This window comes from Diabrotica virgifera, chromosome 8, assembly GCF_917563875.1.
Source record: "Diabrotica virgifera virgifera chromosome 8, PGI_DIABVI_V3a".
NCBI classification, from domain to species: Eukaryota; Metazoa; Arthropoda; class Insecta; order Coleoptera; family Chrysomelidae; genus Diabrotica; species Diabrotica virgifera.
In genome coordinates, this window is record NC_065450.1 from 73,308,308 (window position 1) to 73,324,293 (window position 15,986).

A 15,986-nucleotide genomic window follows, 5' to 3' on the forward strand; every position below is an offset into this window, starting at 1 on the left:
ACTTTGTCCCATCTATTAACATTCACATTGCCCCAAATGGATTTAATAGCAAACTTGTCCAGTAAAAAGTTTTAACCCTAACCTAACAATCTACATTTTATATAAATGATAGTTAAGTATGATTGCTTTTGTGTGTTGCTTTCAAAAATATGTTTAGTTAAATAAGATAGAATAGAAGAATTAGCAATTACACTCACCTGCAGATTTTACAAATAGTCGCTCAAAAATGTATAAACAGTGGTATTTTCAATAACATCGACAGACGACCGTTTCAAAATGGTCGATAAGCACGTACTACTTCTAAACATTGATTTGATTATAAACAGTGATGGCTCCGTTTGCGGAGGAATTTGAAAACGAGCTATTTCGCTTTACCCCACTATTTCACTTAACCATTCCCTCCCTACTCTATATTATGGACATTATCATAGTTAACACGTAATTTGTGTCCACCGCTTTACAAAAGCCAACCGTATAATTTGAATTATTTAATCCTAGTTTCAAAACGAGGATAGATTTTGCCCTTTCCGTTTCGTTTGGAACAGAAAAGATAAATTGTGATGAATTTTTAGAAATCCAGTTCTTAATACTACATCCATTTTATAATAAATGGAAAAATTTCGTTAAAAACTAATTAATAATAATTTGAAATTTCACTATATGTATTTATCATATTATGCTTAACCTCAAATTGTGAGACCCAAAAATGTAAGGTGAAGGCGCTAGGTGTCGCGTTAGTTATGCACGGAGCGAATAGTTTTCTGAATAAATTTTGTAAAGCCCCTGGTCTGTATAGGGATCGAGTGTATACCCCATTCCACGAATATACGGCCCTCTTGTACTTTCGTACTTCTTTCGTACTTCTTATGTTGCACACTAAAATATTCGTTGTCGCGATAATCCAAAACAGTCGTATATTCGTGGACTGGAATACACCATATTTGTGCATTTATTAATAATTATTATTACTTTTCAGGTGTAGCTGGAATGCTTTCAAAGACTACAGTAGCTCCTTTGGATAGAGTTAAAATTCTTTTACAAGCACACAATAGGCATCACGAAAGTCACGGGGTGGTTGGAGGTTTAAGACACGTCATCAATAAAGAGGGACCATTAGCTCTTTACAAAGGTTGGTACTAAATTTATTCATTATTAGAATGAAATTTTATTGAAATATTATGTTTATGCGAGATTAATCCAGAATTATTGATGTAATAAAAATTACATTTTTAAATAAGTAATGTTTGACGTTTCAAACTTTTAAAAAATAATTACCATCCAAATAATAAAATAATGATAAACGGTAAGCAAGTTGAAGAGATACACAAATTATCCAAAGAACTCAATCAAAAATTCTACGCACCATCGCAAATTCCCCGTGGTACATTTCCAACCAAACCCTTCATAGAGACCTAAACATCCCGTTAGTCAACACAGTAATTCAAGAAAAAGCCAACAGACACCACGAGAAATTGGAAGGCCACCCCAACCAATTAATATTACCACTACTGCAGCCACTAAACAACAGAAGATTGCGAAGATTATGGCCCATAGATCTTCGCTGAAACTGAGGTGAAACCGCTGGTTGATGTACCTTATAACGCCATATTAGTGTACAATACTGTAATAGTTGATATAAGTTATTGTACTGGTTATCAAATTAACTCATAGAATATGTAATTCTGATTGTTAATAAATGCTTACAAAAAAAAGTTTAAGATACATCTGAAACAACAAAAATTAAAATATTTAATAGTTGCATTAAAAGTATACTACTCTGCCGAGCAGAAACATGGAAACAGGACGAAAATACAATTAAAAACTGCAAACTTTTGTAAACAAATCTCTAAGAAAAATCCTGAAAATATTGCCCCAACGCCCCGAAAAGTATTGGCCCAACAGAATAACTAATACAGAACTATGGGAAAGAACAAAGCAAACTAACATATCTACTACAGTCAATGAAAAAAATGGAAATGGATTAGCCACACTTTGAGAAAAGACCTAAGCAACATAGCAAGACAAGCACTTGAATACCAACCAGAGGAAAAAAGAAAGAGAGAAAAAGACCGGAAAGATACGTGGCCTCGATCTTGTATTCCACATCATGCGTATGTTTTTACCCTACCCTTTTACCCTTTGTAAGACATTTGGGATCTACTGCAAATTTTTATCGCCAGTGGATTACAACATTCACAGCATTTTAGAATCATACGGTATATACATGTTCATGTTTTTTACTTTTTAGGAAATGGAGCCCAAATGGTACGGATTTTTCCATATGCAGCTATTCAGTTTACTTCGTTTGAGGTATACAAAAAATACCTAGATGGAGTGTTTGGAGAAACGTCACATATAGATAAATTCTTAGCCGGCGCAGCAGCCGGATTAACTTCTGTTTTTTGTACTTATCCCTTAGATACTATTAGGGCTCGATTAGCATTTCAGGTATGTTTTTATTTATTACATTTAGGTTAGAAATAATATTGAACAAGCACGAGGAGCACACCCAAATCATGATTGTTTATTTCTAGTGCATCTTTATTGTGATTGTAGTGTAGACAGTTGTGTCTCAGATTAGCGAATAGACTATTGTTTTTATTTGCCCGCATACCGTAATCCGTAATAGCGTAATATACCATTTTTATTTAGGTCCATTTTTCGTTAGAACTTTACCAAGCTGCAGACGGGGGTTGTGAATTGCATAGTGTAGAATTCCTTCCTTTTTCTCTTCACTGCAGCATCCACCTGGCTTGCATATTGTAGAAGCCTTGGAGGTGTCACCAGGGAAATGGACCAATAAGTTTTCAATATAAAAATCTTTTAGTAATATTTTTCAATATTATTAATCTTGCTATTAGGATTGAAAACTTTACCTTTCGCTTTTTTTATATTATAAGGTATGGACCAAGAGCTAGCGACGTCGAAAAAAAAATCATTTTAAGACTGCTGATTCTTTCATATATTGTTCCCTATGCTTCCTCGAATACCGTACCGGCCATCTGGCTACTGATATAGGTTGCCTTCATTACTGCGCAGCACACTTGTACAGGTAAACATATCGAATTTAAAATTATTGTAAGACGAAAAATTTTTTTGTCATTACATACTTTTGAAACATTATTAGAAATATGAACTGTAATTGCCAGACATTCCTGTGGTTTAAAAAGTAATGACAAAAAAATTTTTCGTTCTAAAATAATTTAAAATCAATGTAAAGAGTGATTGATGAGCGTGATAAAGCTCAGTAGATCCGCTAAAGTAATAGATAGCAATAAAAGTTAATAATAAAAATTGTGGCCAACTTTCAGCTTCACATTATGAAATTAGTTAGATTGTTACAGGGTGTTCGATAACATAGTGGCAGACCAAGCTTATGCTTTTTTAAATGGAACACCCTATATTTTATTTTATATTCGAAATCCTCTTAACTTCCCCATCACAAAAATATAAAGGTTTGTTATGTTATATAGGGTTTTTACAAAGTTATAACCAATTTTTTATGGAAATCGTAACAAGTTCAGCTCCCTGTATAAATAAAAAAAGCACAAGAGCGATAGTTTATTGGTGCCATATTTTTTTGTTGATTGTGAAACTTTTTAAGAATTGTTGATATTGCTAATTTTCCTTATATCGAATACAGGGTGAGTCAAAACGCAAGTACATTCTTTACTCAATTTTAAATGGAACACCCTGTATTTTATATTACTATCGAAAAATATCATTACCGTACTTTAATTTTTGTATAATATTCCCTATGCCTAAATTTGTCAGTTTTCGAGATATTTTCATTTTTCAGAGCAAGTTATTAATTAGGGTGATCTATTTAAAATTACTGTGAAAATAATGTACTTGCGTTTTGACTCACCCTGCATTCGATATAAAGAAAATTAGCAATATCAACCATTTTTATAAATTTTGACAATCAACAAAAAAATATGGCACCAATAAACCATTGCTGTTGTGCTTATTTTTATTTATACAGGGAGCTGAACTTATTACGATTTTCATAGAACATTGGTTATAACTTTGTAAATACCCTGTATAACATAGCAAACCTTTATATTTTTGTGATGGGGAAGTTAAGAAGATTTCGAATATAAAATAAAATATGGGGTGTTCCATCTAAAAAAACAAAAGTTTGGTCTGCCACTATGTTATCGAACCCCCTGTAACATTCTAACTAATTTTGTAATGTGAATCGCAAAGTTAGCTACAATTTTTGTTATTAACTTTTATTGCTATCTATTACTATAGCGGATCTACTAAGCTTTTTCACACTAATCAATCACCCTGATTTTGTATTTACCTGTACAGGTCTGCTGCGCAGTAATGAACTCAACCTGTATCAGCAGCCAGATGGCCGGTACGGTGTTCGAGGAAGCATAGGGAACAATATATGAAAGAATCAGCCGTCTTAAAAAGATTTCTCGAAAACGTTGCTAGCTCTTAGACCAGTAGTATGTACAGTAGAATTATTTATGAATATTTTGTTTTTAGGTCAGTGGTGAGCACATCTATACCGGGATAGCTCACGCGGCTTCTACCATCTTTAAAGAAGAAGGTGGCGCCAGAGCTCTCTACCGGGGATTCACACCGACTCTTATGGGCATGGTGCCTTACGCCGGTCTCTCCTTTTATATCTTCGAGTACATCAAGTATGGATTTATGAAATATTTACCACACTTGGCGTGTAATCCCTGCGAGAAGAATACCGGAGGATTAGTCCTGACAGTACCTGCCAAACTTTTATCCGGAGGCTTAGCAGGAGCGGTTGCGCAAAGTGTTAGCTATCCCTTAGATGTAACAAGAAGGTAAAGCTCAATTTTATTATATATAATATGCAGCTTTTTTACAGGCCTTTTAGGCCCAGAGATTTGTTGTTCCTTTCCATAGTTTTCTGTTATTTGTCAACTTCTTCCAGTCTGTTATTCCTGTTTCTTTTCTGGTCTTCTACTACCGCCTCTCTCCATCGCTTGCGTGGTCTTCCTCTCTTTCTTTTATAATCTGGTACTCTCCATGCTATTTCCTTGACCACTCTGTCATCGTTCATTCTTTCTATATGGCCCAGCCACTACAACCTTTTTGATTTTATTGTGCTATCTATGTGTGGTTCTTTATAAATATTATAATCTTTCTCATCTGTCCTTCTTATTTACCCTTTCTCTGTTCTCTTCCCTCCAAATATTCATCTGATTATTTTCCTTTCCCATCTTCTTACTCTTTTTTGTTGTTTGGTTGAGTATCCATGTCTCACATCCGTATATCGCTGTTGGTCTTATTGTAGTCTTGTAAATCGTGAATTTCGTATTCCATGACAGCTGTTTTGATCTTAGTAAATCATTCATGGCTCCGCAGATCGATTGGCTTTACTTAATCTGGCATCAATTTCTTTCATTTCTTCACACTTGTTTGTTATCCTTGCTACTAGATATACAAATTCGTCTATTTCCTCAAACTTAAACTCTCCTAATTGTGTGCTTACCTTGAACTTTGTCACATCCCCCCTTTCTCTTCTTACTTTCACAACCTTGCTTTTCTTTAGATTTATTTGTAGACCCAGCTTATACGCTCTGAGCTTCGCTGGTGTCGCTTCTAGCGGACTACAATTCAACTTTCACCGGTAATTTTTAAATTTATTATTTAACTGTTATCGCTTAAGGTGATACAGTAGCGATCAACAGGTAGCCAAAACGCGTTCCAAGATTGCGGCTGTAATTTTGAATATTTTTTCGAGATATTTGGCACACGTATTCGTAATTTAATAAAGAATGGCGGTACAGAGCCCAATTTGAAAAATATATTAATATGTGGAAATTACTCTGTAATTAAATACAATATTTAAAAAACGAGCCTGTACCGCCATTAAGAAGAACAAAAAAATAAACTTTCTTCAAATAAACTTTTTTATCCGATGCCTAGATTTTGTGTCATATTGGAACTTCAATTTTTTTTTGTTTCATTAGTAGTTCCAAAATGACACAAAATCTAGGCATCGGATAAAAAAGTTTATTTGAAGAAAGTGTATTTTTTTGTTCTTCTTAATGGCGGTATAGGCTCGTTTTTTTAATATTGTATTTAATTACAGAGTAATTTCCACATATTAATATATTTTTCAAATTTGGCTCTGTACCGCCATTCTTTATTATATTACGAATACGTGTGCCAAATATCTCGAAAAAATATTCAAAATTACAGCCACAATCTTGGAACGCGTTTTCACTACCTGTTGATCGCTACTGTTTCCTCTTAATATTTACAACGCAAAAAAGTAATTAAATTGTAATCGATTTTTTTAAGATTTTGCTAATCATTTTGACGTTCTATTGATAAAATATGAATTTCTTACTTCGGATACTTTCACAATTATCGTGTACGGAACATTAAAAAAACTTAAATTCAATCTGATTGCAAAATCTTCTGAGGTTCCCTCTTTTACTCTTACGTTGCAAGTCGTATGCTTCAATGTCATCGTCACTAGTTTCTTTAGCTTCGTAAGCATTTCAAATTGTTCCATAACTTCCGCTATTTTTTCTCTCTTTGCAGAGTTGTACTAGTATGATACAATTGATCCAAAAGATGGCGTAACCCAGACATCCAAAGTGAAAGTTATCATCAACACCAAATTGTTCTATTTGGTCCACAGAATTGTTCAGAAAAAAGTCACACCATTTTGAGCGTAGTCACACAAATTCGTAGTTTTTTACGTTTTTCGTCAATATTTCTAAAACTATGCGGTTTAGCTTGAACAACCTTCTATACAAAAATGTTGCACATTAAATTTGAAATAAAAAAAGGTCCTATGCATAATCCTTTTAAAATGAAGGGTTCCAAAGTTACGGAGGTAGTAGAGTATAATTGGTCCAAAAAAAGGCCTAACCCAGACATCCAAAGTAAAAGTTTTCCTCCAACACCAAATTGTTCTATATGGTCCACATATTGTTCAGTAAAAAGTTACATTTTGAGCGTCCGGTTTGGGAGGGGAGATGGGGAGAAGTCGGTAAATTGGTAGTTTTTTTTACGTTCTTCGTCAATATTTCTAAAACTATGCTTTAGCGTAAACAATGTTCTATACCAAAATGTTCTTCATAAAATTTAAAACAAAAAAGGTCCTATACATAATTGTTATAAAATCAACGGTTTCAGAGTTGCGGAGGGTGAAAAGTGGAGGTTTTCGATACTTTTTATATTGTTTGGGCATTTGATGATGATTTTGGGTGGTCAGGTTGACGTTTCTTCAAGGGCTTATCACTAACATATCATCGGCCTCTGAAATAGCAAATTTTATTTACAAAACACAATCCTGTTAAAGAAAATTTCTTTCATCAGTAATAATATTATAAATTGCCTAAAAAATATAAAAAGTATCGAAAACCACCACTTTTCACCCTCCGTAACTGTTCAAACTTCAAACCGTAGCTGAGCTTTAAAAAACATACAGACAAGATACAGACGTATTTTTTTATTTGCTCTTCGAAAGTATAACTCAATTAATTAATTTGCAATCGAAAGTTAACAACAAAAAGTCCAATTATAAATCGTAATCAGTAACTCGTTGATTTTATAACAATTGTGTATAGAACCTTTTTTGTTTTGAATTTTACGTAGAACATTTTTGTATAGTTCTAGAAATATTGACGAAAAACGTAAAAAAACTACTAATTTACCGACTTCTTCCCCATCTCCCCCCAAACCGGACGCTCAAAATGGTGTAACTTTTTACTGAACAATATATGGACCATATAGAACAATTTGGTGTTGGAGGAAAACTTTTGCTTTGGATGTCTGGGTTAGGCCTTTTTTGGGCCAATTATACTATACTACCTCCGTAACTTTGGAACCGTTCATTTTAGAAGGATTATGCATCGGGCCTTTTTTTAATTCAAATTTAATGTAGAACATTTTGTATAGAAGGTTGTTCATGCTAAACCGCATAGTTTTAGAAATATTGACGAAAAACGTAAAAAAACTACGAATTTACCAATTTCTACCCCAACCCGACGCTCAAAATGGTGTGACTTATATAGTGGACATTATGTGGACCATATAGAACAATTTGGTGTTGGAGGATAACTTTCACTTTGGATGTCTGGGTTTGGGTCTAATTATACCATACTAAATGTCCGTCCATCTGGTAGGTACTTCTTAAAATATCGAAAGATAATTTGAGATATTTAAAACATATTTTCAATTCAAATTTTGATTAAATTTCATTAAATACAGTAGATAACGCCTATTTATATTTTAGACGTATGCAGCTAGCCATGATGAACCCTGAAACACATCATTACGGCCACAGTATGTTTACTACCCTCTACAAAATTTACACGGAACACGGAGTGATTAAAGGACTCTACAGGGGAATGTCAATCAATTATATGAGAGCAATACCGATGGTTGCAGTTTCTTTCTCCACTTACGAACTATGCAAACAATTACTTAATCTAGATACAGGTTTAAAAGTCAGTGTAGGATAAAGATACAACACGTTCAGTTTTTGATTAGATATAGGCGACTGAAGGAAGTGCAAAAATCGGCAACATTGCTTAGTCTACTGTCGTTGTTTAATCGTCGAATGACGGTGGACGACGGAGCGACTGAGTTAGAATCGGCGAGAATCATGTGCATTAGCATGGGAAGAGGGGACCGTCTCGTACTTGAACTGATCGCAGTGTTGCCATTTATAGGACGTATATCTAATTTAAAATTAAACATGTTGTAGATATTAATTCAAAATAAGTCACCTTCACCTTCATTGTAGATTAAATGGTTTTTGATAACATTAAGACCAAGATTGAAGTCAAATCGTTTTAGAAAACATTATAATGGCACAATTTAATTTAGAGCAAGGCTAAAGGAAGCATTTTTTCACATATCTACTTTAAAAAGTCTTTAAATAATAGTGTGACATGAAACTACCTTTAATATTACACGAATTTTTGCTCTCTAGTTTGAATGTTATGCTTATGAAAAGAAAAACTTCTTCTTTTTCTAGTGCCGACTATACTAATGAAAGTTGACTATAACCATTGCAAATTCGTCTTTGACTTCTGCTTTTCTTTAAAGCGTCTGTGTTTAACCCGGTCCAGTCACGAATGTTTTTCAGTCGGGATATTTTTCGTCTACCAGAATCCCTTTTTCGTCTACCGCCACATCTCAATAGCTTCCAGCTTTCTCACTTATTCAACATTAACAGTCCAATATTAAAATACATAAAGAAGAATACTATACACCATAAAGAAGAATACTATGCACCATAAAGAATAATAGAGTAGATATAACATTTTACCATTCTATATTGGATTTGCAGATGGAGTCTTTGGTTATTCAGAAATTTCTTCATCTTCAAAAAGGCTGCTCTTGACTGCTTTATTCTTGATCGAATCTATTATTTCCGATTCAGATCTTTCGTAATCCGGACCCCTAAGGATTTCAGTTTGTCCATTTGTTCAATATCTTCATTTTTTATCTGGATCCTTGTTATGACTTTATCCTTCTTACTGATACCCATGGTTTTTGTTTTCTTTAGGTTTATTGTTAAACCAAACTATTCCCCAGTATCACAAATTGTGTTTAATAGCGTCTGCAGGTCTTTATCACTTTCAGTGATAATGACTGTATCGTCGGCATAATGAATGCTATTTATATTTTCACCATTTATCTTGATCTCTTCTCTGCAGTTTTCAAGTGCTTGTGTAAATAACTTTTCGGAGTATATATTAAATAGACATGGTGAAAGAACACAGCCCTGTCTCACTCCTCTACTTATCTGTTGCTCATCCGTACTATTTTCATCTAATGTTACCACGACCTGTTGGTTCCAATAGAGATTTCTCAGATTTCTCACTATGTAAATTTCATTTTTGTCGAGTCAAGAAAAACAAGAATAAAAGAAAAACTTATACAGAGTGAGTTTTATGTATGGAAACACTCAATTATCTCGAAAACGGCTTGCACGATGTTTATAGGTTTTGGCTGGTAGGGGTTTCCTAATGCGGCCGATGTTATAGTGCTAATTGCATTGTTGTCAGATCTTCCGTTTTTCTGGAAATCTAACGAACTTTCTTATTTCAAATGGAATACCCTGTATATTTTTTGCGTTTTAAAGTCCTTAAGAAATACTGATTATTTTTTGTGTTATATTCCCTATACCTAAATGCCATAATATCTGAGTTATTTCTACATTTATCAAAAAAATTTTAAACAAATTATAAAAATCAATTTCTTCGGCTCGGGTAGACATTATTTTATGTTCTTTGGATCATTGGGAATATTATTGGGAAAAAAAAAGGTCTTTTGTAATTTTTCTCCAAAGTTAATCGGTTTCGAGCAATAAACAATTTAAAACTGACAAAGATCGAATAATGTTGATTTTCAAGGTTCAAAAACACAAGTAAAAAATATGATTTTTAAAATTATGAAGTACATACATACATAAATTCAGGTTAAACTATTCTTCTAATAGCTTGCTATAAAATTTTTTGGCTCGTTTTATTCTAAAACATTGCTTTTTAATATTGTTAATGAAGTGCATATGAGAGGACGGGCGATCGGGCCGTATTAACAACTAAAAAACAATGTTTTAAAATTAAACAAGCTCAAATTACTTATCGGTAGCTGATAAAATAAGTCTAGAATTTAAATTTGGATAATTCGCAGTTTCAAAAATAATATTTTTTATTTGTGTTTTTGAACCTTGAAAATCGTCATTATTCGATTTTTTTCAGTTTTAAATTGTTTATAACTCGGAAACGATTAATTTTAGAGAAAAATTACAAAACATCTTTTTGTTCACAATGATCCAATAAACCTAAAATAATTTTTACCAGGGCCGAAAAAATTGATTTCTATAATTTGTTTAAATTTTTTTAAAATAAATGTAGCAATAACTCCTAAATTATGGCATTTAGGTATAGGGAATATAACATGAAAAATAATCAGTATCTCTTAAGGACTTAAAAAATATACAGGGTGTTTCATTTCAAATAAGAAAGTTCATTACATTTCCGGAAAACGAAAAATCTGACAACAATGTAATTAGCACTATAATATCGGCCGCATTAGAAAACCCTTACCCACCAAAACCTACAAAAATTGCGCAAACCCTTTCCGAGATAATTGAGTGTTTCCATACATAAAACTCACTCTTAGTATAGTGTATACTATCTGTACAAATACATCACTCTATAGTAACTGATAACCGTTTCAATTAAACCATATACAAACAACTGTAGCTAGCAATATTTTAGTTGGCAACAAAGTTATTTAGTCACTCTTAATCAATCACTTCGCTTTAGAAGAAGTAAGAAAAAATCTGATGATGCTATTTTATATATGTTTATAAAAGGACAAATGAATTTGTTGGATTTAATTGCAAATCATTCAGTACCACTTCTTTTACATACCATCTCTATTGAGGTTTGCAACCAGTTTGGCAAAGTCTTGTCCATTGTGGGCTTGGTGTATGAGAGCCTTGCTTTCAGTTCTGATCTAGTCTCTTTATTCCTGAGCCATGATTTCTTCTGTCTTTCTATATCACGTTTTCCTTCTATTTCTTTCTTGATAATTAGTTCTTATTCTTCTTAATACCGTTCATAATGTAATGTAGTGTGTTTGTTTAGTCTTTTATTTTTAAATAAAATTACACTTAAACATAAAGCCGTCTAGATGACATTATGTGATGTTTGACTTTATGGTCAAAAGTAATGAGAATTTTAAGAAGAAATGTGTCGAATTGTAGATCTATATTTGCTGTTCCATTTCTGTTTCGAGCTTTCCGTAGCTAGATAGTGTGATGCTTAGATATTTAAACTCTAGCTCCAATTTACATATTATTGGATTTTCTGTTATAACCATGCATTTTGCCTTTTTTTTTGGGAAAATTAACATATTAAATTGGTGCAGCATATACGTTGCAATTCATCTTCACTTTGAGAGATTAGTATTGCTTCGTCTGCATAGCAGATTATTTTAAGTTGTTTTTCTCCCATTTGGTATCCTTTTTTCGTTCTCACTTTTTTTGTTATTTCATCTATGATCAGCTAGAACAATAAAAGACTCGGCGAATACCCCTGTCTTATCCCATTGCCAGCTTCATTTGGATCAGTTAGTTAATCTTCTACTTTCACTTTTATTGTGTTGTTCTGGTAGATGTTTTGGATCGTTTTAATTATTGCTAGAGGTACCTCTCTTGAGTATAACAAATAGATAACGTCCTTTAATTTGACCCTGACAAATGCTTTCTTAATAGTCCAAGAGGCAGCGCTGAAAAATCTCTTTGAATTTACTTAAGCTAGATTTTTCACAGTTGATTACTGTGATTAGTCGACTACTATGAAACTATGAAACATAATGCGGTCGGTCAAGCGAAACGTAGAACAGGGGTTACTGAGAGGGTATCAAAGTTGCTTTCCTACGAAGGTAATTAAATCCATTTACTAAGGCTGAAAATCAGTACACACATTCCACATTCTAAATTAAATATAAATAATAAGTTTTCAATTTAAAAATCTTTTAGTAATATTTTAATATTTTTAAATATTAATAATATTGTTATTAGGATTGAAAACTACTTCATCTTTCAATTGCCAGATGACGTTAGTCACCTAGTCCATTCACGTCAGTTGCGGTGTGGGGGATAAACTCTCGGTGTTAATGACTTAAAGTATGGAGAAGCAGGCCTACGTTCTCTCCGATGAGACTCCAACAAGAGTCGAAAATCGTCGATTCAGAGGGCTGGACTGCTCTCCGTATTTTAAGTGAAAAATAAGATTGTTTTGCCTTCGCATTGCAACTGAATTAAAAATGGAATTTTTATTTTAGTTTTATAAATAAAAGTTATTATAGTCGGTCAGCTGTATGACGGGACAGAGCCGGTCGGTCGGCCCCAGTGAATGTACAGGGTTATTCACTATATTTTGACCCCTTGTAAACTTCTTTATTTACAGAATTAGAAAAAAAAAGTAAAATACAAAAGTTATTCGATTTTAAATTATGATTTTTTGACATATATGTCGTACTAGTGACGTCATCTATTTGTGCGCAATGACGTAATCGACTATTTTTTTCAAATACGAATAGAGGTCGATTGCTAGCTCATTTGAAAGGTTATTCAATTCCCTATTCAGTAATATTCAGGGTGACCAAAATTTTTTTTAAATTAAATTAATTGTTTAATTAATGATTCAAAAAAATTTTTTGGACACCCTGTATAAATAATGATCTTAATGTTTATAGTACTGTATAGAGCAGCGGTTCTCAATCTTTTTGTATCATGTACCACCAAATACCTTTTATTATTTTTGGTACCACCTAACTGAAATACATATCTAACTAAGTGATCTAACAAACTATAACAGTGGTGCTGATTTTGGCTATTTTTGCGTTTTGTGTACCACCTCAAAAAATGAAATGTACCACCAGTGGTACATGTACCACAGATTGAGAACTGCTGGTATAGAGAATTGAATAACCTTTCAAATGAGCTAGCACACGACCCCTATTCTCATTTTTAAAAAAATAGTGGATTACGTCATCACGCCCAGATGGATGACGTCACTAGTACGATATATATGTCAAAAAATCATAATAGAAAAAAATCGAATATTTTTACATTTTTTTCTAATTCTGCAAATAAAGCAGTTTACAAGGGGGTCAAAATATAGTGAATAACCCTGTACATTCATTGGGGCCGACCGACCGGCTCTGTCCCGTCATACAGCTGACCGACTATAATAACTGTTATTTATATTTAATTTAGAAGGTGTGTACTGATTTTCAGCCTTAGTAAATGGATTTAATTACCTTCGTAGGAAAGCAACTTTGATACCCTCTCAGTTACCCCTGTTCTACGTTTCGCTTAACCGACCGCAGTATGTTTCTCTGCACACTCACAGTAATCGACTGTGAAAAATCTAGCTTTAGTAAATTCAAATAGATTTTTCAGCGCTGCCTCTCCGTCTATAAGGTCCACGAAATATAAATATGCCGATTTGTTGTATTCTAACGTTATTCTAACGATTTCTCTTGAACTTGCCTCATTATAAATATAACGTCGATGCATGATTTTCCCGATCTAAAGCCTTGCTCTTCTTCTGCTGTTATCATTTCGTTTAGTTTGTTTGTTATCTCTTTGGTTGTTAATTTTAATGTTGTATTTAATAGTTAATTCCTCTATAATTCTACGGGTTCGATTTGTCTCCTTTTTCGAAGAGAAGTATTAGGATGTTTGATCTCTATTTTTGTGGTATTCTGTTTTGTTCTATTATTTTTTATAATACAAAAAGACACGTGCAATATAAAACAGCTTTTTAAGATAACTTACGAAGAGAGACAACTAGATACCCATTTTGTATGTAGGTACTTAAGAAACATTAATTATAAATTGGGACCAGTTTATTTAATGAAAACGAATTTGTGCTAAAACGGCACGGTGATCTTTTCGTTTTACCGAATCAGTACGACGCAAAAGTATCACCTCCAAAGTCTCACAAAATTTTATTCATTGAATTTTAATACCGATCAAATGAATCAAAATATTATCATGAGATCAATATCTCATCTGTTTAGTTTGGTTATGCACCATTGTAGCATCTTGATCCAGGGTTTTCCATCCTTTTCTAGTTTTTCATTACTCTCCTTAAATATCTACTACGTAGGTGTAGAGGCATGTTTAGTAGAATTGACAAATGATCCAATTAAACACGACGTGGTCCAAATCTGAAGGACGATTGTTATATAGATTAGTATATTTTTGAACGTTTTTAATCTGTTTAGTTATACTTTTTATTGTTTTATATTTTTTATTTATTTTTGTAGTTATATTTTTCTTGCTTGTGAAGCATCTTGACAAGGATAGACAATTATATAAGAGAGATAAAAAATGACTGTATTGAGAGTACCTATTTTTGTACTGTTACCATTTTTTATTGTTGTTTATCTTGTAATTAATAAATTTTTTGTCAATTACATCTGGATTTGATTATATACCCAAATTTTAGAGGGACTATGAGTTTGAGAACCTCATTCGTTGAGAAACTCAGTAAGAACAGTAAAATTTAAGCGCAGACATACTAATAGATGACAACATATTGGTAGGACAGATAAGGCTGCGATTCAAAAGCTTCCAAGAGGTCAAAGATAAGACAGCTATTATTAATAGAGAAAAAATTGCAAAGTATACCGTAAAACAAAAAATATTCAGTGTATTAGAAGAAAAAAATAAAGTGGATACCAAATAAAGAGAAAACTGGTAGCCAGCATGATATCTCGGCAATAGAAAAGACTAACGAAAATAACAAAACAAGACGCATAGAAGAAAGAAAGGGACGTAATAGGAGGAAAAGAATAAAGTCCATTAAAATCAGATCCTGGGATATCCAAACCAGTCTAGTAATAGGTAAGAATGCAAGAAATAGAGAATGAAATGAAGAAAATATACACTAGAAATTTTACACAACAGTACCTATAGTAAAAAGACTGAGAAGATACAATAATGAGGATATAATCGGAATGGAATTACATAAAAAACAGTATAAAAGAAACTGCGGAACAAATAAAAGGACCCCAAACAACAAAAATCGAAAGAATGTCAAAAAAAATTAAATTTAAGACCTCGCGAGAAATAAATGCCTGGAGAATGGAAGTCAAGAATAACTAGAAGAATATCGAACAGAAAAGCAAAAAAGCTACGAAACCAAGAGACACGTATCTCTGAACAAATGCAACAATTAGAAATAATAAGGACAACAAAATACTGTTACAACATATGTAGTACCAAAAAGAAAACAAAAAATATAAGAGGAGAATAAAAAACGGGTCTATACAAAACCAGCAAAGATATATGCAGAAGAGGAAAAAATAACAGACAGTACAGATACAGAGGAAGAAGCACCTACCTATTCAGAATTCATAGATGTGGTAAAGCAACTAAGACCAAACAAAACTCTGGGGCCATATAAAAATATCAACGAACTGATCGGATGTAT

At 32.9% G+C, this 15,986-nt stretch overlaps 1 protein-coding gene across 2 annotated transcripts in view; it reads left to right on the top strand.

The window, feature by feature from the left end:
• The window catches only part of LOC126889847 (solute carrier family 25 member 16-like), a 60,205-nt gene extending 45,238 nt beyond the window's left edge, over window positions 1–14,967 (top strand). For both annotated transcript variants that reach the window (XM_050658534.1, XM_050658533.1), the window contains exons 3-6: window positions 977–1,129; window positions 2,249–2,448; window positions 4,501–4,814; window positions 8,249–14,967. In XM_050658534.1, the coding sequence (XP_050514491.1) occupies window positions 977–1,129; window positions 2,249–2,448; window positions 4,501–4,814; window positions 8,249–8,477 (896 nt within the window). In that variant the 3' untranslated portion in view covers window positions 8,478–14,967. The remainder of the gene's footprint in view (window positions 1–976; window positions 1,130–2,248; window positions 2,449–4,500; window positions 4,815–8,248) is intronic.
• The last annotated feature ends 1,019 nt before the right edge of the window (window positions 14,968–15,986 follow it).